The sequence below is a fragment of the Nesoenas mayeri genome, assembly GCF_963082525.1.
Source record: "Nesoenas mayeri genome assembly, chromosome: 3".
NCBI classification, from domain to species: domain Eukaryota; kingdom Metazoa; phylum Chordata; class Aves; order Columbiformes; family Columbidae; genus Nesoenas; species Nesoenas mayeri.
The window spans coordinates 110,801,964-110,825,984 of record NC_137544.1 but is presented as its reverse complement, the minus strand read 5'-3'; the positions used below and the strand labels follow the sequence as shown (position 1 = coordinate 110,825,984).

The following is a 24,021-nucleotide window of genomic DNA, read 5'->3' as shown; positions in this document are numbered from 1 at the left end:
ACAAGGAAGAGTGGTAGGTGGAGACAAGCTCATGCTCTGGGAAAGGTCAACAGCAGGGAGCCTGGTACTTGCTGTTCTCTTAGACAAAGGATGTCTCATTTGTTTCTACAAATCTTATTGTTGCATTTTATATTTAGAAATAGCAATGTAAAATATCTGTAGTGATCTTCATGCAATTCTTTTGTGTTTTCAAAATTAAAAGAGGCTTCCTAGAAACTTTCTCCTTGGATGAGAATCACAGACTCATAGAATTGTAGGATCATTTCAGTTGATTCCAACCATAACCTAACTCTAGCACTAAACCATGTCCCTAAAAACCTTGTCTAAATGCCTTTTAAACACCTCCAGGGATGATGAGTCCACCACTTCCCTGGGCAACCTTTTCCAATGCCTGACAACCCTTTCTGTGAAGAATTTTTTCTTAATATCCAGTCTAAACCTCCCCTGGTGCAACTTGAGGCCATTTCCTCTTGTCTTGTCACTTGATACTTGGGAGAAGAGACCAACCCCCTCCATGCTACAACCTCCTTTCAGGTAGTTGTAGACAGTGATAAGGTCTCCCCTCAGCCTCCTTTTCTCCAGGCTGAACAGCCCCAGTTCCCTCAGCTGCTCCTCATCACACTTGTGCTCCAGACCGCTCACCAGCTTTGTTGCCCTTGCACTCTTTCTAGTATTTCCATGTCCTTCTTACGATGAGAGGCCCAAAACTGAACACAGGATTGAAGGTGAGGTCTCACCAGCACCAAGTACAGTGACACAATCACTTCTCTAGTCCTGCTGGCCACACTATTCCTGAAGACAGTGAATTTTTCAGTGAATCTTATTGCTGTTAGAATGTGGCCATACCTCCCAAACTGACAGTCCTGTAGAGCTGTAACTAGGATTTGGTGGACTTGAAGGAGTGACCTCTGTATTCAGACAGGCAAACTGGATTCTCATTTTGCTCGGGTTCAACGAAAGACCATTGCTCGTTAAAGTAATTTTAGTAAGCATTAATTTAAATGGCTGAAACGTGTGCTTTCTTTTTGTAGGATGGACAGTGGGATGGCAACTTGTCAACTTACTTTGATATGAACCTCTTTCTAGATATTATTCTAAAAACTGTTTTGCTCAATGCTGGAAGAAGAAGAATTGTATTTTCTTCTTTTAATGCAGATATTTGTACGATGTAAGTTAATAGATAAATAATGTGTTTACTTTTTTTTCAATTGGGTAAAATTTACTTTGGACATAAGAATACCTAATGGGAAGCAAATAACATTTGTTTTAATTAGACCTAAAGTTTGGGTGCCAAAATAGCTGGGAGTTAAACTGGGACCACTTTACCATCTGAGCTGTGCTAAAAATTAAATAGAACGTTTGTCAAGTGCCTTCCTCAGTGCTTCAGTCTTGACACAACCAAAAAGGTCAAGATTTCTTCTGGTATCACAAAGTCTTTTTCAGTCATACTTGACAGGTACACAAGCCTAACTTACAAACAAAAATCATTGTTAGATTTTTTTACTATATCTTCCTTTTAAAAAGGACAGAAAATGAAAGAACTTTGGATTACTTGTATTTGTTTTGGTGGTGGTTTGTTTTTTTGTCTTGTTAAGTGGTTTGCTTTCCTTTTGTGGAATGTCATACAGGAGGTATTGGGGCACAGAAAAAGCACGGGAGGTGAACTGGGGAATGAACACGTGAACTAACAGTATGCTCTAGTACTTTGTTTCAAGAAGTGATTTAGCACTGATAATGAAAGGCTTTATGGAAATCTCATGTGATGAGAAATTCCACTGTTGAAATAACATTGAAGGGGAAGTGGGTGGGATAAAATCAAATTAAGGTACTGATAAAAGGGTTAAGCAAGTGTGTGATAGTGTGTAACACACTGATCCCAAAACTTTGCTTCCATCTGTTGTGATCTCGTACCAGTGTAGCGGTATCCAACTTGAAAAATATGTCAGTAAGGTTTAAGTGTTGTATATTAGCCATGGTTAGAAATTCCTACCATGAATCTTCATTTTACTCTAACATGCACTTAAGAGGAAATTATGGAATTGAATGGTGTTTGAGGATTTTATGTAAACATTTTGAGGATATGGATCTGAGTTCAACCTGAAGTCTAGCTTCCCTTAAACTGTATGTTAATCTCTAATAATAGCAAAAGGAAGAGTTGGAGTGGTTTGTTACACAGTTTGATACTGAACTGTAGTACCATCTCATTGCACCAGCTAGGAACTAGAAGAATACACAGCAAAGAGTGTAATTCTCCTCAAACAGTAAGATTGAATTTCACTGCTTTTTAACACATTTGCAAATTGTAAACTTCTTGTTTTTCTAACAGGGTTCGACATAAGCAAAACAAGTATCCTGTGTTATTTCTCACCCAAGGAGAATCTAAACTCTATCCAGAACTTATGGATCTTAGATCTCGTACAACTCCAATTGCCATTACTTTTGCACAGTTTGAAAACTTGCTGGTAAGATGACAAGTTCTGGTATTACTCTGCAGTAAACTGAAACTAAATTATTACTACTTCTAAATCTTATCATTTTTGACACTAATGCTTAAAATTACAACTAATCTCATAAAATAATTATACTAACATTTGGTAACTGCCAAAATAATGTCCTTTGTTTCAACTGGATTTTTAATACAGTGCTTAAAAATAGTGCTATCAGTAAACTCAATAATAATAAAAAATGCAATTATGAGTGAAATTGTAAGGAGCTGCAAGTGTCAAAAGATAAACCTGATGGGAGAGTGTTTCAGAAACATGGATTTAATCAGTCTTTTGTATTTCAGGGAATTAATGTGCATTCTGAAGATCTGCTGAGGAATCCGTCGTTTATTAAAAGGGCCAAATCGAAAGGCCTAGTTGTTTTTTCATGGGGTGATGATGCAAATGATGCTGATAACAGGAAGAAGCTGAGAGAATATGGTGTTCATGGGCTAATATATGACAGGTACTTGATTGTGTTTTAAAAATAATTATGATACTAAAGCTGAGAAACTATTGTACACTGATTTCTGTGACATTTTCACATTGCTTTTTGGTTGACTGAGTGCACAATATCTTCCTTTTGTACTGTAAGTACAAGAAGCCCATAAACCCAGTTCAAGAACAAAACTAACACTATTTCAGCTGTGTATATGAAGCTAAATAAGTTTTGTTTCTAGTGAGGTTAATGTAAATGTAATTTGATGTTCTAAAGAATTAGTGCATGGCATACACGCTGTTAACATTCGTGATGGTAGTTTTTCAACTTTGTACATGAGGACAACGGATTTAACTGTTCAGCTGAAATCTTCAGCTTCTACATTTAGTTATGGGAACAGTTTAGACTACTTAAATTAATGATTTTAATTTATTTTTTGCCAGCATTCTGTTGTGTTTCAAAGCTGTGAATTCACCATTTTTTCCTATTAAAATTAGCTTGAGGGCAAACTGCCAAATCAGTCACTTCAGAAAGTAGTTATTACATCCACACAGATGGACATCAGAATAGTGTGCTAAATCTTTGAACAAAAGTGTTATTTTAGTTCCTTACAGAACCTCAAAGTTTTAGATCTGTTATCATAAAAGATGTGGAATTAATTATTACAAGATAATGATTAATTTGGGAAGCTGTATTAAATTATAATTTCTGATAGATTACAAAGAATATATAATTGAGAAAGCATTAAGTGTATCTGAAATGTCAAATTATAGAAGTGCTTCAAACATTTTGCTTTAGCAAGGGCATTGCTTTGTGTATTGTCTTACCTGGGCGGGGGGGGAGGGCAAGAAGGGATGGAAATCAAGTAATTGTCAAGGGCTCTGTTTTATGAAGTGAAAACTGAGAGTCAAGTTTATGTATCTAGAGGCAAGAAATCCAATATTTTTGATCTTAGAGTTCTAGGCTTGTAGTGTAAAAAATAGTTAACTCCCTTCAATCTATTCTTTACTGTTGAGAGTCCTTCCAGAGTGGTGGGTCCCGTGCTTCTCTGGTTTTCCAGAGGTCTCCCTTGTACTGTATAGAACGTCTCCTATTAATTGGTGGTAAAAAGGAATAGCAAGATTTTGACATTGGGGATCAGCTTCAGACTGAAGTCATTGAAACTTTCAATTGTCTTTCCTGTTCCAGCAGCACTACATGTTCTACCTCTCCTACCAGTAAAGATTGAGGCCCCTTTAGTAGATGAAAAATCTCTCTGGATTAGCATGCAGACAAAATGGTACCCTGACTCTTCACTGTACAGTCACAGAGTTGTTAGGAAATTTGGTTCCATGGTGAAGGAATAAATAGACAAGTGGGGTGTTTTAATCAAATACTACTGCATAACGTGTTCTTATGAAATATGTTCATCTGATGTCTACTGATCCAGTCTACTAGAATTTCTAATTACTCCTGATGTACTAGATATGCACTACTATGGTAAAATAGGAAAGCAAGTGACAGCCTTATTTCTGACTTTATGTTGCTTTTATTACTTCAGATAATTGCTCAACACTACTTAAATAATATTGCATTTCTGTTAAGTCTTCAAGTCTTCTAAGGATCATTTTATGTTCCCTTTTGTACTGTTTAGTGTGTTTTAAGTTGCAGTATGACAGGAAAACACCTTTTACCTCCCTGTATGATGACTAACCAATTCATTAGAATTACTTATAGGCTGAATTCCCTTTTGGATTTAACTGAACAAAAAAAGTTCTTAACCTTCCTGCACTATTTAGACCATCTAGATTCTTAACTCTAGTCCTCTCTCCTCTCACTGCCTGCCTTTTGTATCTTTTCCATCTTCTTGACATCTTTCCACTTCATTGAGAGGACAGGAACACCTAATTCCAAAGCTGTTTAAAAACAGTAGTTCAGTGGTACATTTTTTCTTTCTTTTTTCAAGTTACAAACTGCAATTGAGTAGCAAACAATTATCTCATTTCAGTATAATTGTTGCAGGCTCATTAATTTCTAAACATTATTGACTTTTTTTTTTCTGTAATCCAAAACAAATATTGGAATATTCCTTTAAAATTCTCAATTATTTTCCAAAATTTACTAATTGTCTGAATAGTATTAACTTTATCCTTAACAGAGGTTCCTTAGAAGGAACATCACACATTCTGAAAGTTACATCAGATACCTCAAGCTGGACATTTTGAAATGCGAGTGGTACCTCCAAGACCTGGATAGCATGTGGAAATGTTGAAAACTGGCAGCGAGTTTTCCCATTCACAGTTGGAGCTGCTTGGTAAACAGGCAGTTCTTCAAATAATTTGAGAGTATGAAGTTAATATCAAGAGTTTAAATTGTCAAAAGTTTAAATACAGGTGGTGTAAGCACCTGTATTCTGTGCATTTTGAAGTTTAGAAATAGATAAATTCAAACCTACTGTGAAGCAGAACTCAAGTAAAGGGAGAGATGTACATGCATATTTCAAGGTCTAGAAATGTGTAGGGACTGCAGTTATCTGTTTATTAGTGTAAAGCCAGTTTATGCTATGGCTGCATCTTCAAATTCCAGAATATTTCCAGGACTGAATCGAGATTTATTTCTTCCATGACTTCTTTCTGCAGAATTTTTGTTTTCTGGACTTAAGGCCAAGTCCACATATTTATCAAAAATTGCTGTGCCTGGTGTTTTGTGTTGCTGTTTACTAGACCTTTACTTAAAGCATCTTAATAAGTGTTATTTGCATGAATAAGCTAGGAAGTGAATACAGAAATTTTAGTGAATTTTAGGTTGCTTGGATATGGCCCTGAGTTATTGTTATTGCATGTGGTAATTATGTCAGAGATGATGAACTGTCTGGGTAGAGATGATTTCTAGAAGCTATTTTTTCCAAACTTTAATCATCCATGTAGAATTGAGCAAAACATTGTAGCCAATTGTGAAGATGGCAGAAGAACTGTGTCCTGAATACCAAAAGTTGCTGATATCGAGTGTTGGGCAAAACAAATTGCAGGTAGGGGATCTGACTTTGTTTTGCATGGAGAAAAACTGCAAGGCTGAACCTGGGAAGTTTACAAATGCCAATGCTATCAAAAGAATAATCTCACTGGAGCAGGGAAAATAATTTTTTTGTTTGGTTTGTTGGTCTGTATCCAGTCCTTACTCCACTTGGGCTACAGATTATTAGACATACCCAAAGTCATTAAACCGAACGGATGGTCTAATGCAGCTGCCAGGACAATATTCCTCTTTTTTCCTATGTTCATCATTAATCTCAGCATCTAAGATATCCAGACTACTTGTGTTAAAAGGACAACCCATGGAAAAGGTGCCACTTCTGCCTCCAAGCAGAGCTGTTGGGCTCTGATCTCAAGAAGTACTTTAAATGCATGACCGGGTATCCTTTATTCACACAGAAAATTAAATATCATGCTTAAAATGCTTTATTAGTTTGATTTAAATTTTATTTAGAGAAGAAACTTCAACCCATTGTAGTGAAATTCTCTGGATTTGATGTGGATGTGGGATGATTTAACTGATGTTTTTTCTCCTCAATAAGCTGTGTAAACAGTCCAGGAAGTACTTCTGTGTTTGAATGTACTTAACTCAGAAAGGATAATGCGGTCTTATATTTTTACACCAGTCTTTATGTTAAAATACCAAAGTGGAGAGGGGGTGGGTGCTAACTTACACTTGCATATTATCTTTTTTTTAATTCACTTTACATGACCTGAGTTCTGTTTGTTGAGTAATACACAGCTGCATGAAAATATTAAACCGGTAATCCTCAAACATTTATGCTGAAAGCTTTTGCATGAGAATCTTCAGTGTGTTTGTGTCCTCTCTAAACACTCCAATTCCTTATGGCTGCATGTTGCATTTGCAGACTCCAGCCAAAAGCTCTGTGCTCTGTTAGTAACTTTCTAAACTGACACAATTTTAGCTGGCAATAAAGGCAAAAGCATCTGTCTAAATCTGTGCCATTTTATTTGCTTGAAACTGAATGCTACTTAAATAACAGCATGGATATATATAGAGAGAGGAAGTTAACAAGTATTAGTTGATTTATAATTCAGTCTACTCAGTTATTGAATTAAGATGTTATGCAATGACAGTCTATCTTTCCTGTTTTGTGAATTGCAAAGTGAACTCAAGTTTACCTTGAAATGTTTAAAAAAAGAAAAAAAGTTTTAATCAAAAGCTTCAGATAACCTTTTTAGTATGAAAACAGTATTTTCATGCTGCCGAGTCTTTGTTTATGGACCAAGCAATAGCAAAGAAAAACAGCTGTGACTGAGACTTGCTGAATATGTTTTCAGAGGCTGCAAAAACACCTGATGGGCGTTCTGTGTCCACTGTACGCCCACAGAATGTCCTGCAAAGCTTTTGCAGAAAGTGTTGATTTAAAAAAGTAATATTTAAAGGATCGCCCAGTCTTCTGCAGGGCTTGCTTATTAATAGGAAGTTGGATCTTTGGTGCATAGTTACTTATAAATAATTGTTCTGTTGAAGAATGAAGGATGGGGAGATGAGAGTTTATTCCTTATTTTGATGGTGATGTTGGAAATAATTAATAAGAGAAGTGCTGGAGTTGTGCTCTGGTTTCGCCAACTGCTGGTTTACCTTTGCGGACCCAAATGAAAAATGGGGACAAGAAATTCTGAGGTACAGAGGAAGCCGTGCTTCAAGTTGTCTTCTCTGCTTTGGGTTTAGAAGGAATACAATATACGCATTGGAGCAAGCTGGTTCCAGTGGACAGTCTGAAGGGAGCTTGGAGGGTTGAACTCATCCAAAATCTCATTTGAAAAGTATGAAGCAAGAATTACAGAATTCACACTTACCCTTGTAAAGAACTAATAAAATACCTACCAAAAGCTACTTAGAAACATGCTTAGCTGTGTTCTAGAACAAGGGGCTTAGAGACTTGCCTTTGCTCTTCTAGTATCTAACTGGTAGGAAGGACTTAAGATTTGCAGTTCCTAAGTTGTGTTGCTATATAGAAAATTATCTTCTTATTTCAGTGCTTTCTCTTGAATACATAGAGAAATTTATAAGGTGCAAACTAACTTAAAGGAAGAAAGCACAGGTTGGACCTGCATCCTGAAAGGAAAGCGGCCAGGCTGGGCCTTGATTTTGCTTCTTTTAGGCAATTTTGGGTCTTATCTTAGGCCTGTATTGGATTGGATTATAGGTGCTGTGCAAGTAATTTAACTGCTGTGCCTTCTCTTCATATTCCATAAAACTGTGCAGCATTTATCCTTCTAGGAGTTTCTTCACAGAAACTGTCTTTGATCTTACTGTAAAGAAGATGATCCATATCTATATTTCCTGCAGAAGTGTTTCCTCATTTGAATTCCATTTACTGTGTCACTTCTTGAGCTGCATGTTATTTTTGATGGCTTGGACTTGCCAACAGTTCACAAGTTGCCTTGCCAGGGTAAAAAGGCACCTGGCACTGTATCACATAGCACTCCATTGGTTTAGTTGTGACATGTTCCTTTTTGGACATATCTTGAAATTATGGTATGAAAGAGAAAAGAAAAACAAACCAGTTTCTTTAGAGGAATCATAAATGAAAGTATGAATATTCATAAAAGACTAAAGCAGAAGCCATGGTTATTTATTCCAGAAGTTCTATTTTGAAGGAGACAAACTTGGAGACCTGCAATACCTGAAACTCTGTATGCTAAAAGTGAGGGGAACTGGATGCCAGGATTTAAATTTTGGGTATAAATAACATGCTGATGTTAGAAATTCATGTTGGGAGGTGAGAATGTATCCTGATCACAATAAGTGCTGTAACAAAGTTAGGTTACAGAAGTATGACTGCTTTTGCTTTATAATGAGTTAGAAGAATAGTATTTTAGTTATGCTAAGTACCTACACTGTCAAACTCAAAACATGTTTTGGGTTTGGACAATCTAGTACAATGTTGACAAGTGAAATCCTGCAGCTTTGTTTATGTGTGTGAAAACAAGAAAATGAAAAGATTATATACTACTTAAAATAGTGTAGATTGTTAAATTTGTATAAGGTATGAATGAAAGTCAGATTTTCTGGTTTTCAGTCTTCACTGAATATTGTAGTGGTAATTTTAAAAAAATGGTTCTGAACTGGGGGGCTGAAATACTTCTTGAAACAGTAAGTATAAACTCCATTCAGTATTATGTACAAGTAGTGTGTCACAGTCTGTTCAAATAATCTCAGAGCTCTGAAATGTCTTATGCTTTTAAGTGTCAAGCCTGGAACTCTGCTCTTACTTCACTGCTTTGTGCCAGCTGTAAAATCACATTTGTCAAGAGAGTGAGGTAGATGCCAGTGAGTCGCTTTTTTAGTATATCCAATGAAATATTAACCATTGTATAAAAGGAATACCATTTTATATTGCAAGATGAACAGCAAAACTTAAGGTGCTAACCTCAAACATACTGTGTTATAGACTTGCTGATAACTGATTTTACTCTAGTAGGGAAAAAAACCAGTTGCTTCATCTAGTTTACATTTCTGTGAACTCTAAGGTTATACTGATCAGTGTTTTTTCTTGTTTACCCAGGATATATGACTCGAATCCTGAACAACCAAATATATTCCAGGTGGAGCAGCTAGAACATCTCAAGAAAGAATTACCAGAGTTGAAAAGCTGTGTGTGTCCCACAGTTAGCCATTTTAAATCCATAGCTCCATGTAAATGTCATTATACTTCCTCAGAAGAGAACACTGTAGATAACTTGAAGAGTGTTCAAATGCAAAAGGACTGACTCTAGGCAGAATGCTGGTTTGTATCTATTTAACTTCACCATTGGAATAGTTCTGTCTATGCTTTCAGCTTTGTTTGTTTTGATTTTAAATCCCCAAATAGCAATAACCGTGTTCCTCCTTCCTGACAGTACTTGTTAAAATTTCAAACAACGTTAAAATACTCAGCCAGTTATAGATATTATTCCAGTTTACATACATGGTTTTAACTTTTTTCTATAATCAATTCTCAAATATTGAAAAACAAAACTAAGTATTAACACTAGGTTTTTAAAAATAATAATAAAAAAATTAGTGAGAGGAGTGAAAGCTCAGAAGATCAATTGTTGGAAAATTACGGTGATCTGGTATTGACAATGCTGAAAAATTGTTTTGACTTTGATTTTATTTCAATGCTACAGCTTGTCAGCCTGTATCTGACAACAGGAGATTGAGAGTGCTTGTAAGATACATATAATTACATCTGGTCTGAATACGTTGGTACCTCATGTATGTATTTGCACTGATAGATCCAGTTGTACAAAGCTTCGTGCCATTTAAAAATATCTATATATTTTAAAGTAAACTGCAATGCATATTAACTCTTTTTTTCCCCACTTCATTGGACACTTAGACAGCTGCCATTATTTTCTGACTTGCCAATCCATTGGTACAGTGTCTCTGTATTGCAATCAAGGGTGAACCACATGTATGTTGTTTTTTTTCTTTCATTAGTCTTGCACAACCTGCTAAACTTGGAAATGTTGCTAAAATTTTAACAGAATTACAGAAACATCTTCAGTGGTTGAGAGTTTTTTGCACAATAACCTTAATAAACAGAATGTGTATCTTGCACAAACTCTACAAAATGCATGCATTAGTTATTAAGCATGAAGTTTAGGTGTTTGTTGAGGTCCTTGCATCTTTATGGTGCTAGTTATGTGTGAAGGGTGCAAGGACTAAGTCAACTACTCAATCTGCTTTGCCTAAAACCACAAGCCTATTATTCACAAACATTTGAAGACAAGGCTATACTATACGTGGTTTGTATTATTGGCATAATACAAGCTACTAGCGTTTGTATTTTGCAAGATAATTTTTTTTTCCTTGGAGCAAGAGTCACAAATGTACTGCACTCAGATAATCGGTATTCAGTTGGCTCATATCTATCCTCTGTAATTTATTATAAAGTCATAGTCTAGAGTTCTTTAAAGATATGTATGCATGTCCTTCTTCCTCCTGAAGCTGCAGGTCCTGCCAACACAACAGCTGTAACTTGCTACTGAAGTGTTAATGTATAATAAGAATGGAAAATATTTTTTTCTTTTGTAAATTGACAATGAAAACAACAGTGTGTACTATATTCTTTATATACAGTCATTGCTACATACAACTGATTATACAGAGAGTAAAGCCATTGCAAATAAGTGCTTGAGCCTGCACTGTGCACTGCTGAGCAGTTTGAAACTTGCCTTGTGCATTTTAGTATCTAGAATTTGTTTGTCCTGCACAAACAGTGCAGTAATGATTAGGTATCTCGGAGCTGTCTTTTATTTAAAAAGAAAAAAAAAATTAAACCAAAATTTGGAAGTGTGTGTGAGCTGTGTTTTTGGGAGGGAGGGGGCACTGAACCTGATTCTTGACATCAGGAACCTGTGGCTGTTATCTGATACAGCAAGTCCAGATTTCTCATCTGTGTGATCAATTCTTAATTTTTTCTCCTTTGTATACCCCTGTGGGGTTCTCTTGATGGGTCTGGAGGGTTTTGCCCATTGATGTGCCACCCCTGTCAGAGTTACACACGATGCTGCTCAGACCTGCTGGGTAGTGTACCCACAGAGCTGTTGTACATGACAGCTATTTTGTGTGAAGGTGGTTTGGTGTAAAAGTTAGGCTGTCTGAAGCACCCTGTCAGACCAATCACCATGTGAAGCTGAGAAGGACTTAGCACCCTTAAAAATTAGTTTCCCAACCTTTGGGTGCCTAGAGAACAGCATTTGCCTATTCTGTTTGTGGGGGTGAGGCGTGGAAATAAATACACCCACGGTGGTGATGATTTTACAATATAGTTTTGAGCAGCATTACAATTATAATGTATTCTTGCCAACTCCCTTATTTATGAGTAAGTTGTGTCAGCAACTTGCTCCAAACCTGACTAACCTTTAAAAAGCTCTTCTGCTGCGTCACTTGCTTGGCCACAGCAACAGCTGTTCTGCCACAGCCGACAAGGTGATGCTGCTGGGATATGGGGAACCACAGAGCAGGGTTGTGGGAAGTGGCCAGAGGGAGTTATGTTCAACTAATGTCCTACCAAAAGTTGTAAGGAAATGCTGTGGTGATGAGCAAAGACAGGAGTGTTCACATGTATTGCTCGGTGGGTGTCCATCAGCTGCTGGTAAGCTTTAGGCTGCAATGACCAGGGGTCAGTATTATGAGACTTCATCTGAGGGGAGAAATGATTCCTGAAAGGTAGACTCACCTGTTGAATATGCAGCTCTTGGAGGGAAACTCTGCATTGCTGCCAAAGAGGATTTTATGTACTCTTGTGAAGTTGTTCCATCCCTACACCCTCACATGGGCACACAGCTACTCTGCATTGACGCCCAGATGGGATGGAGGCTCCTTGGAAATGCCCAATTTCTGCTGAGATGGCCACACAGTCCGACTGCCCTGGCAGCTGCTCTCCAGTGTGCAGCACCAGGTCACTAAGGTAAGCATGTTGCCTGGTGAAAGGTGGCTGTCAGCATTCCACTTGCCCAGCATGTAAATCAGTACTGTATAGGTTGTTCAGTGCCTCCAATTCCTCCAAAACCTTCTCCCCGTCTTTCTCCCAGCTGTTAACTGGCTCATTTCTCACAGGCATCAAAGCAAAAATAGTAAAAGATGGTGGGTTTGTATTTTCCATGAAGTTTGATGGGTCTGGGTAACTGTCTTCAGACAAAGATGTGCTTAGAGCCTGTAATTTAAATAACCTAAATTGGTGGCTGCTTCCAGAAGGTGTTGACCATTACTTTGCAGGTAGACTCCCATTCCTCATCAGAGTTTCATACCCCGTTACTGGGTTCGTGCTATGGTGTGCTCAGCTGGTGTTTGCTGTTTGTTCTTCCAGAGGTGGCTGAGAGTCCATCTACAGAGAAATAAAAAGCAAGGAACTATCCCTGGCAGATTGAGGGAAAAAACCCAAGACTATAGGTATTTTTAAGTATTTATTTTCTACTGAAATCTCTTATTTTTGGCTGGTTTGGATCCTGCTGCCTCTGGCTTTTGAGCACAGGCAGCTTTGCTCTAGCCATGGGACTGCTACAGTTTTTTAACTAATCCAGAGATGTGTGAGCTGTGGTAGGCAGGACAGAATTTCATTGCTGCTTTTGGAGCATTTCTTTCTGGGCCCACCCAAAGACTGGACTATATGTGACTCATGAGACTCGTGTTACTTCACACTGGCTCTGTCCCCTGTAAATAAGTGAGAAGGGAAGATGAGAACCTTACCCCATACAACAGAGTAGACTGGAGAATAAATTCCCTGCACACAAGTGCCTGGATAACAAAATATTTAATTGCCGTGATAAACCTCTAGTAAAACTCAAGTGGAGCTGGGTATAGGAAGTTAAATTTGTGTATTAAAGACACGTCAGGAGGAGTGAACCACTATATACCTTCACCCCAAATTCTGGGCTGGGAGAGGGGACTGAATTTGTCCATTGTGAAGCTCTGCCCCTGTAGCAAGAGTGGATTTGGCCCCAGGGATGGTGGTTTACCTGCCACTGCATAAGAGGCTACTGCTGATGCAGTTTGTGATGTTTATCTGTTGCTGATGGACACATGTGTGCTTGCCCCACATGTGGACCTCCTGTGTTTGCATTTCCACTGGCTGTCGTGTGCATTTCAAACCACTGATCGTCCCCAGGCAAACCATCATGGATACCTGCTGGAGGCTGCAGTGTAGGCATGTGTTTGCTCCTTCTGTGGTTTGTGCTCATCCCCCCGCAATGCAGCAGCTCTCACACTGTTCCTTGTAGCTGGGCTGCGTGTGAGCAGTTAACGTCTGGTGCTTACTCTGGACGAGGCTGCTCACTGTTCCCGCCTGCGGCTGCTTCATAGCATGCCCCATGTGAGAGCCTGTAGCTGGGCTTGGTTGTTGGTGTGTGATTTAACAAGCAAAGAGAAATGCTCACTGCTACAATGTCAATAAAATGACTGAAGACCAACAGAAAATGGAGAAAAGTCATCTAGTCACTCTCCCCTGCTGATAGAAGCAATTTGCAGTTCGAGGATGCAGATGTGAATATTGGGAATGCAGACTTGATGGATAAAATCACGTTATTAAGAGCTGCTGTGAAAGGAATGTCTGTAGGCTTTCCAAGTGAGACAAGTTTGAAGTGTTTTTTGTGGTTCTGGGTTGTACAGGTAGCGTAGGTTCTCTTGAGGTCATGTGTAGTAGAGCTAACTCTCAACAAATAGCTGAATAGTGACTCTGTAGTGCTGGTGAGCGGATAATTATTTGTTCTGCCTTCCCCGCCCCCAAACTTTGGCAAGAAAAAGCTCAGCAGAACACAAGGAAAATAGTAATTGTCAGATATGGGCAATAGTTGTCTGTCTTGATGGTAAACATGTGAATACCACAGAGTATTTACCATATGGGAGTTTTATGTGTGTAATGGGAACACAGCAAGGACAAATCCTGATAAAATGTTTCTTGTAACTTAAATGGACTAACTTGTGGGGCCTCATTAAGCTCAGTGTTGAATTGTTGGTTGTTTTGCAGTAGGAATATTTTAAATGATGATGTCTTTCTCCTGGAAGAAGGAACCTGTTTGCTCTCAGTTCATGAGCTAGTCTGGGGAGAAGGTAATAATTTTATGACCTGATTCTGGACCTCAAAGCCTGAGTGTGAGTCCTATATTCATGACAGACAAAAGCTGGGTGTTTTTTCCTGTGCATGGGTCATGAAATATGTGCATTTTTTACCTTGCAATATTTATTTCTTATCACAATGGTAAGAAATATTATTTCTTGAAAATACTACATATAGCTTTATTTCTTCTTTAAAAGCTGATTTGCCTTGGCTTCTAGGATAATGGAAGGTACTTCAATGTCAGGCTTTCCTAATACTGAACAAGTAACTGGTGTCTGCATGTTTTGAGAAAGACTGTGGGTAACTTGTCCTTCCATTTGTAGACAATTACTGTGCTGCAAGTGTTGATCCAAGGATGGTCCAAGAACCATCTCCAGCTAGTTCTGGAAAGGCTGGCATAGAATCACAGCAGGGTTTATTGCGGCGATTAGAGACGACGCATACCGGGACACAGACAGAAATTCACGCAGAGGCAGAGGTCTTGTTCATGAAGTAGCGCAGAGCCTGGCCTAGCAGAGAACTGACTTAGGCCTAGGCTAGCTTCTTTATTCACCATTTACCACTTTATAGGATTTACAGATAGAAGCATGGACTAAGATGTTTACACAAGGTGTTTTTCTACTAATTGTTATTAAAAACACTAAACTCAAGTGATGTTTGTCTCACTTGTTTTTCCACTCATTCACAGACCAGGCCCAAGGACATTCACACATCCCAGACACTTGGGGGCAGTTATCCGGCCCGAGATACCATTCTCACGAGTCTGGGCTATAACTTTTTACAATTATGAGAAAGATACTTCGAAGTAATCTGTCCAAGGCGTTTTATATATTATTATGTTAGTATTATGTCTTTGACCATCTGGATGGTCATGTTATTATTGGTCTTCCTTTATCGTCCAGGTGGCTGGAACCGCACATCTTGCTTTCCCACATTTTACTTTCTAACAGTTTATGTGGGAAGGGATCACTGAAGGTCTTTAATCCTGTCATCTGCTGGGAGTGGGGCTGTCTTCAAAGCTGGGTCAGGTTGTTCATGGCTTCATCCAGTTGTGTTTTGAGCATTTTGAGTGATGGAGAACCCATGGTCTCACCCTTTTCACATGCTGGCTACACTCTGGCCAGCACAGCCTGGTATGTGGCTGCCTTTGTCACCACAGGGGTGCAGTGCTGCCTCATGGTCAAGAGAAATTACTGTTCCCAGGATACAAAAACTGAGGGGAGGTATTTCAAGGACACTAGCTCCAGCAGAATCCAAGTGATTCTGGCTGAAACCAGATTATTGGTAAATTTAACATGTGGTTCCTTGCAATTCGTATGTGTGTATGTGGGAACAGCAGGATGTATGGCTCCAGCCACCTAGATTATAAAGTAAGATCAATACTAACATGACCATCTGGACGGTCAAAGTAGACTAATTCTAACATGATTAAATCACAACAGTCAGTCAAAACAAGGCAGCCTGGACAGGTTACACAGGATTGTGTGTTTGTGAAGGAGTGACAGCCCAGGCCAGTGACAATGGTCTCTTGGGCCCGAACACCGCCTCAGGATGTATGGTGTGTGAGTGTTGGGCCTGTGTGTGTGTGTTTGGAATAACATTTTTAGAAAAACTTTCTGTTTAACCTCCTGGTCCAGGCCCATATCTGTAAAGCTATAAATGGAAAAAGGCTAATTAAAGAAGGCTCAGCTCCGCTAGGCGTAGCTCTGCCTATCCCTGCTCTCACTGCTAACAAGAATTCTGTGTCTGTGTCTCTGTCTATCTCCATATGCGTGTCTGTATGCATCATCTCATCGCTGCATGTGTACCTGAATATCTGTGCTAAGTAAAGTGCTGGCAGGCTTAGCTCTTGCATTTTGCTTGTAAAGATGCACTGCGTGTTGAGAAGCAGCAGTTATTTTGGAACCATGCAGTCCCCTGTTTGGAGTGTCTTACTCTCATACCACCAGTAATAAACATCACCAGTAACAGGGTATCTGCAAGCTAAACTGTATGCTCATGCATTTGTCTCTTCGCAGTCTGCATTGTGTTGATGTCCTCATAGTGCTGTTTGTGAGGATAAGTACAGAAGCAGCCATGAATCTGGGTGCACAATCTGCAGAAGAGCTGACAGTTTTGTAAGGTGAGTGGGGGCATAGCTGCTGTTCATTTTTCTGATAGTCAGACCTGCCTTTATTCTGCAGCACTGCCATTGCCTTCAGAAAGCTTTGATGCTGTGATTTTGGATATTGTATTTGGGAAGACGTTCAAGATCACAAAAGACATACAGCTCCTTCCAGATATTCTCCAGGAAATGGAGAGGTACATGTGGCCTTTGACATGCTTGGGGTTTGCTGTAAATGTCGTGATGGTTTGTGATATTCAGTATTCAGTCAGCTTCAGGTTTGCTTTATTCTAAACGTTCTCCAGCTCTGTAATCTGACCCTGTGCAGGCTGTGAAAGTCTGAGTCCTTCACTTGTCCCTTAAAGGCTGTTGTGGTTTGTCTTGCAAGCTGTGGAAGTGCTGATGGCAGTGCAAGCTGACAAGGAATGAGCTTGCTGTGTGAGCCACACTCCTGAATATTCTTTACAAGGTGTGATGGTGACAGAAAGGAGAAAGAGGAGAGGATGACCTAGAAAGACTTAAAGTAAATAAGTAAACAAGTAAATAAGGCAATAATCCTTTCTGCTTGTAGGCTTTCCTTTTGGGTTCACAACCAAGCTTTTACCATCCTGCCTTGGCAGGAAGGATCTCAGACCAGAAAATGTGGTATCCATTTTCCTTTGTTAGTGTGTACTAGAATATCCAGCTAGCCACCTGGTCTGCTTTTAGATGTCTCCTTTCATCTCTCACCCTGTCATTTTATGGCAGAGTTGAGCCAAGTTAATAGTGAGCTGCTTCTAACCAACAGTTCAAACCATCTGCCCCTTTATTTCATTTCTTGGCTGAAAACAAACAAGGCCTTTCTGTAGGGTTGGTCTTCAGTGGGTGTTGACCTTGCTCACCCAATGCAGGAATGTGGTGGGATGATGGTGAGGAAGGTGAGGTAGCTCCACAAACTGGCAAGGCAATCTTACGTCGTTTTACACTGACCGTCTCTCCTGCTGGCCATGCTTGTCTTCTGGTCTCATTTGCTCTGTTGGGCCATCCTAAGCAAAATATTTCCTTGGGATAGTGGATGTGAGGAAGGGACCATTACCATGGGAGCCCCACCAATAAGACTTTTCAGTCCACTTGCTGTGAACAGAGCAAGGATAGTCCCTTTCGCCTCTTTCAATGCCAAGTGTAATGTTTCCTCTCGTACTAAAAAAAAAAAAAAAATTACAAACAGTAGTTAATTTTCCTCTGTTTCCTGAGTTTCAAAGCCATTAAGGATCAGTGGAGCACAGAAAGGACAGACCTTTTAACAGTTCCAAATTCCAGCTTCAGAATTGCGTTACCAACCTGAGAAGCTCTTGCTGCCCTGGGAAGCTGTTCCTTTGCAGGCTGGTGTAGGCTCATGTGAAGGGAAAAAAAACTGAGTCCATCTTCCCTGCTAACCCAGTAGAAAGAACTGCCAAGGTCAGAAATGTTTGGAAGTCTAGGGCCTAGTTCTCCCATTTAGGAAGAGTTATAAAGACAGGGAGTTTCAGTTCCATTTGGAAATGTAGCTTACTGAGTTGAGCCATGCCCTTTAACATGCTTAGGTGTTTTATCCGGTGCAACTGGCACCTGAAGTGTCATCCGTGTTGAGTTCTGCACAGAAGAATGAATGCTAGGCAGGATGAACACCTAACCTTTATTATTCCTGCAATTGCCAGAGTACTTTGTGTTGGAGGCACTATTGTATTGCTGCTGAGCCAAGATCTCCATCAGTGCATGGATGGCGTTACCAAGTGTGCTGGGAAGGACTCTCCTCACGCCATTTCTGATGGCACAAATGAAAACACCACTGCAAGAGCCCTGAATGTGGATGAGAATTCTTCCTCCCTGCTGAATGGTGTTGACGAATCCTTTCTCAGCAGCTGAAAGACATGTTTTGGGTCTCTGGTGCCTGATGGTGTCTATGGGGTTAGTCTTGGAAAGACAGATGCTTTTATATACGGATACTGAAAGATCTCTACTGCTGGGAATCAGCAGCTTTCTTGTACTGTGCCTATGTAAACTTGACTCCTGATACATTTGTAAATCAGCATGGCAGTGATCTGGTGGAACCCTGCTGATCCAAACAAACCCTGTGCTGTTCATTAGCTCACCTCATTTTTTTTTTGATGTCCTAAGGCTTTGCTCTTCTCACTTTTGTTTTTAGGAGAGGTGGCAGATGACTGCTAGTGTTTTAGATGTTTTTACTGTAAAATATTGTAATGAGACAGAGTCCTCACATCCTTGTTTAGGCAATGCCTCTTGGTAACAGAAGGAGTTTCTTTGGGAGAGATTTCATTTGCAGAACTGCAAAAACAAATGTGGTAATATTAGATGTATATGGATTTTCACCTTCAGCAATGTTTTTAGGAATGTTTTCACCTTCAGGAATGTTTTTCTTGTCTGAAGAAGTCTCCAGCTCTTTTTGAGGGTTGGATGTATTCCTTACCATGTGCCTTGCAGTATTACTTCCAAGCTTGTTTCTGATGAGTTTGTCACTATTCTGATTGCTTGGAGTGGAAAGTAAACCATTTTATCTGTTAACTCTTCGCAGTATCTAATGGGTATGCTTTAGCATTTTAAGGTGGGAAAAAAATTGTCTGTCAAAAATAATGCTTTTTCTCATGTTACTGCAAGGGCATAATGTGGAAAATGGAAAAACTTGCTAAGTGGATGAACAGCCAGACGTTACTTCTGCCTGAAAAGAAGCATATGGAAAAACTCTCCTGAAAATAAAGATGTCTTAGCAGTTCTTTTAGTCTATGTGAAAGGTATTTGTGGAGGGAGAGGATAGTCTAATTCAAAGCTTTCCCATGGCTGCTGAGCTGACAGTGAAGTATTTTCATAGAGAATTACTGCAGATTGCTTTCAGATGCTCTTTTGGACAAGCATTTGCAACTTTGCAAACTTGACTTATGCATTGGGCTCATGTGCTGTGATTAGTATGTAGATACAATTAGTAGTGTGTCTGGGGTTTGGTGGTTTTTGGCTTTGGTTTGTTTGTTTTTCCCTTGATTCTGACAAGGTGCTTTGGCTGCGTAAGGGAGGAGACTTAAGTCTTACTTCAGCAGACCAAAACTTACTGTTGTTGAGAACTGCTAGTGGAGTCCCACAACTTTATATGATGCTGAGGTGTCTTTCCAATACAGTTGTCATGCCTGTGGGAAGGGGCCTCTGGTGGCCAATGCTAGATCACAACAGCTGGGGCTTTGTCTAGCCAAGTCTTAAACCCCTGAGGATGGAGATCCCTGCCCCTCAGGGTACATGTCCCAGGGGACACCACCTTCCTGTGGGAGAAGTTTTTTTTACACGTGAGCCTCCCAAGCTGCAGTCTGTGGCTGTTGTCCCTCACTGCATTGTCTGATGCTGCAAGAGTTTGGCTCTCTCATGTCTACAACTGCCTTTCAAGCAGCCACAGGTTCTTGGTAGGTGCCCCGTTTCCACCAGACTACCCAAGCCTGGCTCCCTCCCCCTACAGGTGCTGTGTTCCAGGCCCCTCACCATTCTTGCAGCCTCTGCTGCTGGCCCCTCTCCTGTTTCCCCACATCCCTCCTGAACTTAACACTGGACACAAATCCTGGTGAGGCCTCATCAGCCCTGAACAGAGTGGCTAAAAATGACTCTTCTGGCTCTTCTAGCCATGTGGCTCTTAGTGTAGCTCATTTGTCCTGCTTCCAATGTTTCTGGCTCATGGCCAGCCTGTTGTCAGCTGTCACCTCAAGTCCTTCCCGGCAGGGCTGCTGCCCAGCTGGAATGTCCCAGCTTGGCTGAATGTATGGGATGGTGTCACACCATGTGTGGAGCTCTGCCACAAGGTGCTGTTTCTCAAGCTGACTGAGGCCCCTCTGGGCAAAAGTTCTGCCATTCATTATGATAGCCACTTCCTCCCCCCCAGTTTAGTGTCACCCACAACTCTTTGTGCTCTTCACCTGAGTTGGAACCAAGTTAAACCTTTGTTGCCGTTTAACTCGAGCTAGAAATACAACCACGGTAGCTGCTCACTCACGCCCTCCTCCTCCCCTCCCAATACAGGAGAGAATCAAAAGTGAAGGGAGAAACTTGGATTTAGATAAACACAATTTAATAAAATAAGAAAATACTAGTACACTACTAGTAAATATATATATAAAATAGAAATAAAAGATGCTCAAGGCAATTCCTCACAAACATGCTGAGCAGCCATTCCCAGAAAAACAGCACCTGGTCCCAAAGCTGATCCCAGAGAGAGAAAAGAAAGGAAAAAGGCAGAAAGGCTCAGAGGCCCCTGCAAAATGGCAAAAGGACAAACTAAACATCCCGCACCAAAACCTGCCCTGGCTGCGCCCCAGAGAGAGAGAGAACGTCCCAGAGAGAGAGAAACTGACTCCTCAAATATGCAGCATGGTGCTAATGAGATAGAATACTCCTATTGACCAGTCTGGATGTCAGTCAAGCTCTGCCCCATCCATGCCCCCCTTCCTCAATGTCTCACACCTGTGGGCAGAGCACTCAGAATGTCCTTGGCTCTCAGACCAGAGCAATTAAAAACATTAACTCTATTCCAGGTTGTTATCTCTTGTTCTCAAACTCAGTTCAAATAACAACCGTGCTAGCTATAGAAAAGAAAGGTTTCTAACTGCATGAAGAAAATTAACCCATTTTCGGTCAAACTAGCACAACCTTCTTGGTGTTATGTTAGATGTATAAACCATGTGGAGAGAGTATTTCTGCCTTGATCTGTGTGTGAGAAGACAACCCTATTAACAGGTACGAGCTGACTCCAACAGGACCTAACTGCTGAAAAACGCTGCTCTGTGGTGAAGACAAACACAGAAACGTACGGAAGGTGACTTCAGTCATGCCTCCCCTTCAAACAAAGCAATGCAGACAAGGCCTCCATCTGTGACCAGATCTGACCCACGGGGTGCAATCCCATTGCGCAAGCTGATGCTGGGATGCCAGAACCCCTCCACAGGAGCAGAGCCTGCTCTACGCCCCAGGGCACCCTGGGGAAATTGTTTTGCATGTGTTGTGTGTAGTCTGATCAGGAGGTTATTGAGCAAGTAACCTGCCTCCATGGGTGGCCCTCCGCATGCCTCTGCAGAGGAACCGCTCAGGCCAAATCCCTCTCCGGCTCCCTGCTGACACCTTTCTCCCAGCCTCGGGTTTCTGTTGGGTGACTTTTCCTTAAGCGTTTTCCATTAGGCTATGTTTTTCATTAAGCAGGTGAATTAGCCAGGCAAAGCTGTTGCTAGGTAGACCTGACCATGAGGCCGCCTAGAAAGTTAATATTAGACTAATAGTAGATGAGATGTCTAGCAGTAATTAACTTTCAATTGTAGAACAAAACCTATCCTGGTATTGAGAAGCCAACCATGGACTGTTGATTATCTAGCGATTATTGCCAAATTTTGTGGATGTCCTCAACCTAAAGTAAACTTTGCTCATGATAATATCATTTTAATACAAAAACACACCTCCTCGTCAAAGGCTACCCACTTTCAGGAGAAAAACCCTACTCACTGAGTATGTGCAGTAAGAACAGTGTTGTATAATTTGTATGCAAATGCACTTGGCCCTACAGGACTGCCCTGAGGATGTGTATATACTGATAGTATTTTGAATAAATTATTGAGACTTTTGTATTGCTGGTATGCTAGCTTGACCTAGCATCCCAACTCGTGCAACTCTGTAATAAAATCAGTATCTCACCTCTGTGTGCAGAATTTGGCTCATTTGCATGCACACTGGGTAAAGAACCCTGTTTTAGGGACAACAGTTCTACCCTGTTTTAAGGAAAGCACAGTGCGCCTATCCAAATGTGTTTTAAAAAATATAGCTGTGATGTGTGTTACAGCTGCTCAAATAAAAATATTTCCTCTGGCACAAAAGAACGTGGTGTGCTTAGTCTAGTGAGCTTGGATCTTTCAAATTCAGGCTAGCTTTTTGTTCGCAGATTTTACCTTTCCTCTCCCTCTAAAAAACCTCTAATCTTCAGTGTTGAAACAAACATTTAGTCCACCATCAAGGACTGCAAACTGCAGCAAGTGACTGTTGTGTTCTGAGGAAGAGATTGCTTTCTTTGTAAAGAGGAGGGAGTGATTGTTTCACCCCATGGTTCTTCCCTGCTGCTGCATAAGGCCTAGAGCATTTTTTCAGTTTTTTTTTTCTTTGTTTCCAGGTATTGGTTATTCCACTTGTATGAGTAAGTGACTTGCAAGGCACAGTAACTGGAGGTCAGCAGGAAAGGCGTGCTCCACTGATCGGCAGCTCCACTGCCTACCCAAGGGATACCTGGTGAAGCTTTAATCTGTAATTGGCATGTCAGAACAACGCGTTACCTCTTGTCAGAAACCAAATGTGCTAGGTGAGGCTTTCCTCAATGATCAGAGGGCTGGAACAGCTCTGCTGTGAGGACAGGCTGAGACAGTTGGGGTTCTTCAGCCTGGAGAAGAGAAGGCTCCAGGGAGACCTTATTGGGCCTTTCAGTGCTTAAAATGAGCCTATAAGAAAGATGGGGACAGGCTTTTTAGCAGGGCCTGTTGCAACAGGAAAAGGGGTGGTGGTGGTTTTAAACTAAAAGAGGGGAGATTCAGGCTAGACATGAGGAAGAAATTTTTTACAATGAGAGTGGTGGAACACTGTCCCAGGTTGCCCAGAGAGGTGGCAGATGCCCCATCCCTGGAGACATCCCAGGCCAGGCTGGATGGGGCTCTGGGCAACTTCATCTGGTTGAAGATGTCCCTGCTCATTGCAGAGGGTTGGACTAGATTACCTTTGAAGGTTCCTACTAACCAAAACTATTCTATGATTCCTTCCAAAAGAAGCTGACTGCTGCTACGATGTGCCCACAGAGAAGAACAGCTACAGCCATACCAGCCATGATCCTACTTCAAGTCCATTTCCACCAAACCCCAAAAATTAAAAGCAGGTGTTACCAGGTACAAGCCTGCCACTGCAGGGGGAAATAAAAGGACATCTAGAAAAGCCATGACGGCAGCTGGCCCATGCTAAGCAAACCTGTGATAGGAGTAATCCCAGACCTGTGAGTGAGGACCTGTAGTGATCCTGAAGTAAGGCTGCTAGAAACTAGCAGGTTTGCAGTTCTGCTATAAACTTCCCACTGTCATATGAACCATGTAACTGTATAGCTTCAGCTATCTGTCCTTCAGGATGTGGGTGCAATATGGTTTTATGCAGACACACCATAATATACTCTTTATTCTCTGTTTCCTTCTATAGTTTAAATTTAACCTGGATGGACAGAAATGCTGCAGTTTCTAAATGTCAAGGAGTTTCCGTGCAGACAGGTTGTTTAGCATGTGGCTTCTGTCATGTCTCCTGCTGGACCTTTTCCAGTGACAGCAGAATGCAGGCTTTCAGGCTGGTGTCTGCAGACCCCTGGAGAGGTGAGGAGAGAGGTGACCTGCTTGTG

General features: G+C 40.6%; 1 protein-coding gene across 3 annotated transcripts in view; it reads left to right on the top strand.

The window, feature by feature from the left end:
• The window catches only part of GPCPD1 (glycerophosphocholine phosphodiesterase 1), a 45,999-nt gene extending 34,771 nt beyond the window's left edge, over nucleotides 1-11,228 (top strand). For all 3 annotated transcript variants that reach the window (XM_080341588.1, XM_080341589.1, XM_080341587.1), the window contains exons 17-20: nucleotides 1,032-1,168; nucleotides 2,327-2,462; nucleotides 2,789-2,949; nucleotides 9,470-11,228. In XM_080341588.1, the coding sequence (XP_080197714.1) occupies nucleotides 1,032-1,168; nucleotides 2,327-2,462; nucleotides 2,789-2,949; nucleotides 9,470-9,674 (639 nt within the window). In that variant the 3' untranslated portion in view covers nucleotides 9,675-11,228. The remainder of the gene's footprint in view (nucleotides 1-1,031; nucleotides 1,169-2,326; nucleotides 2,463-2,788; nucleotides 2,950-9,469) is intronic.
• Nucleotides 11,229-24,021: the final 12,793 nt, after the last annotated feature.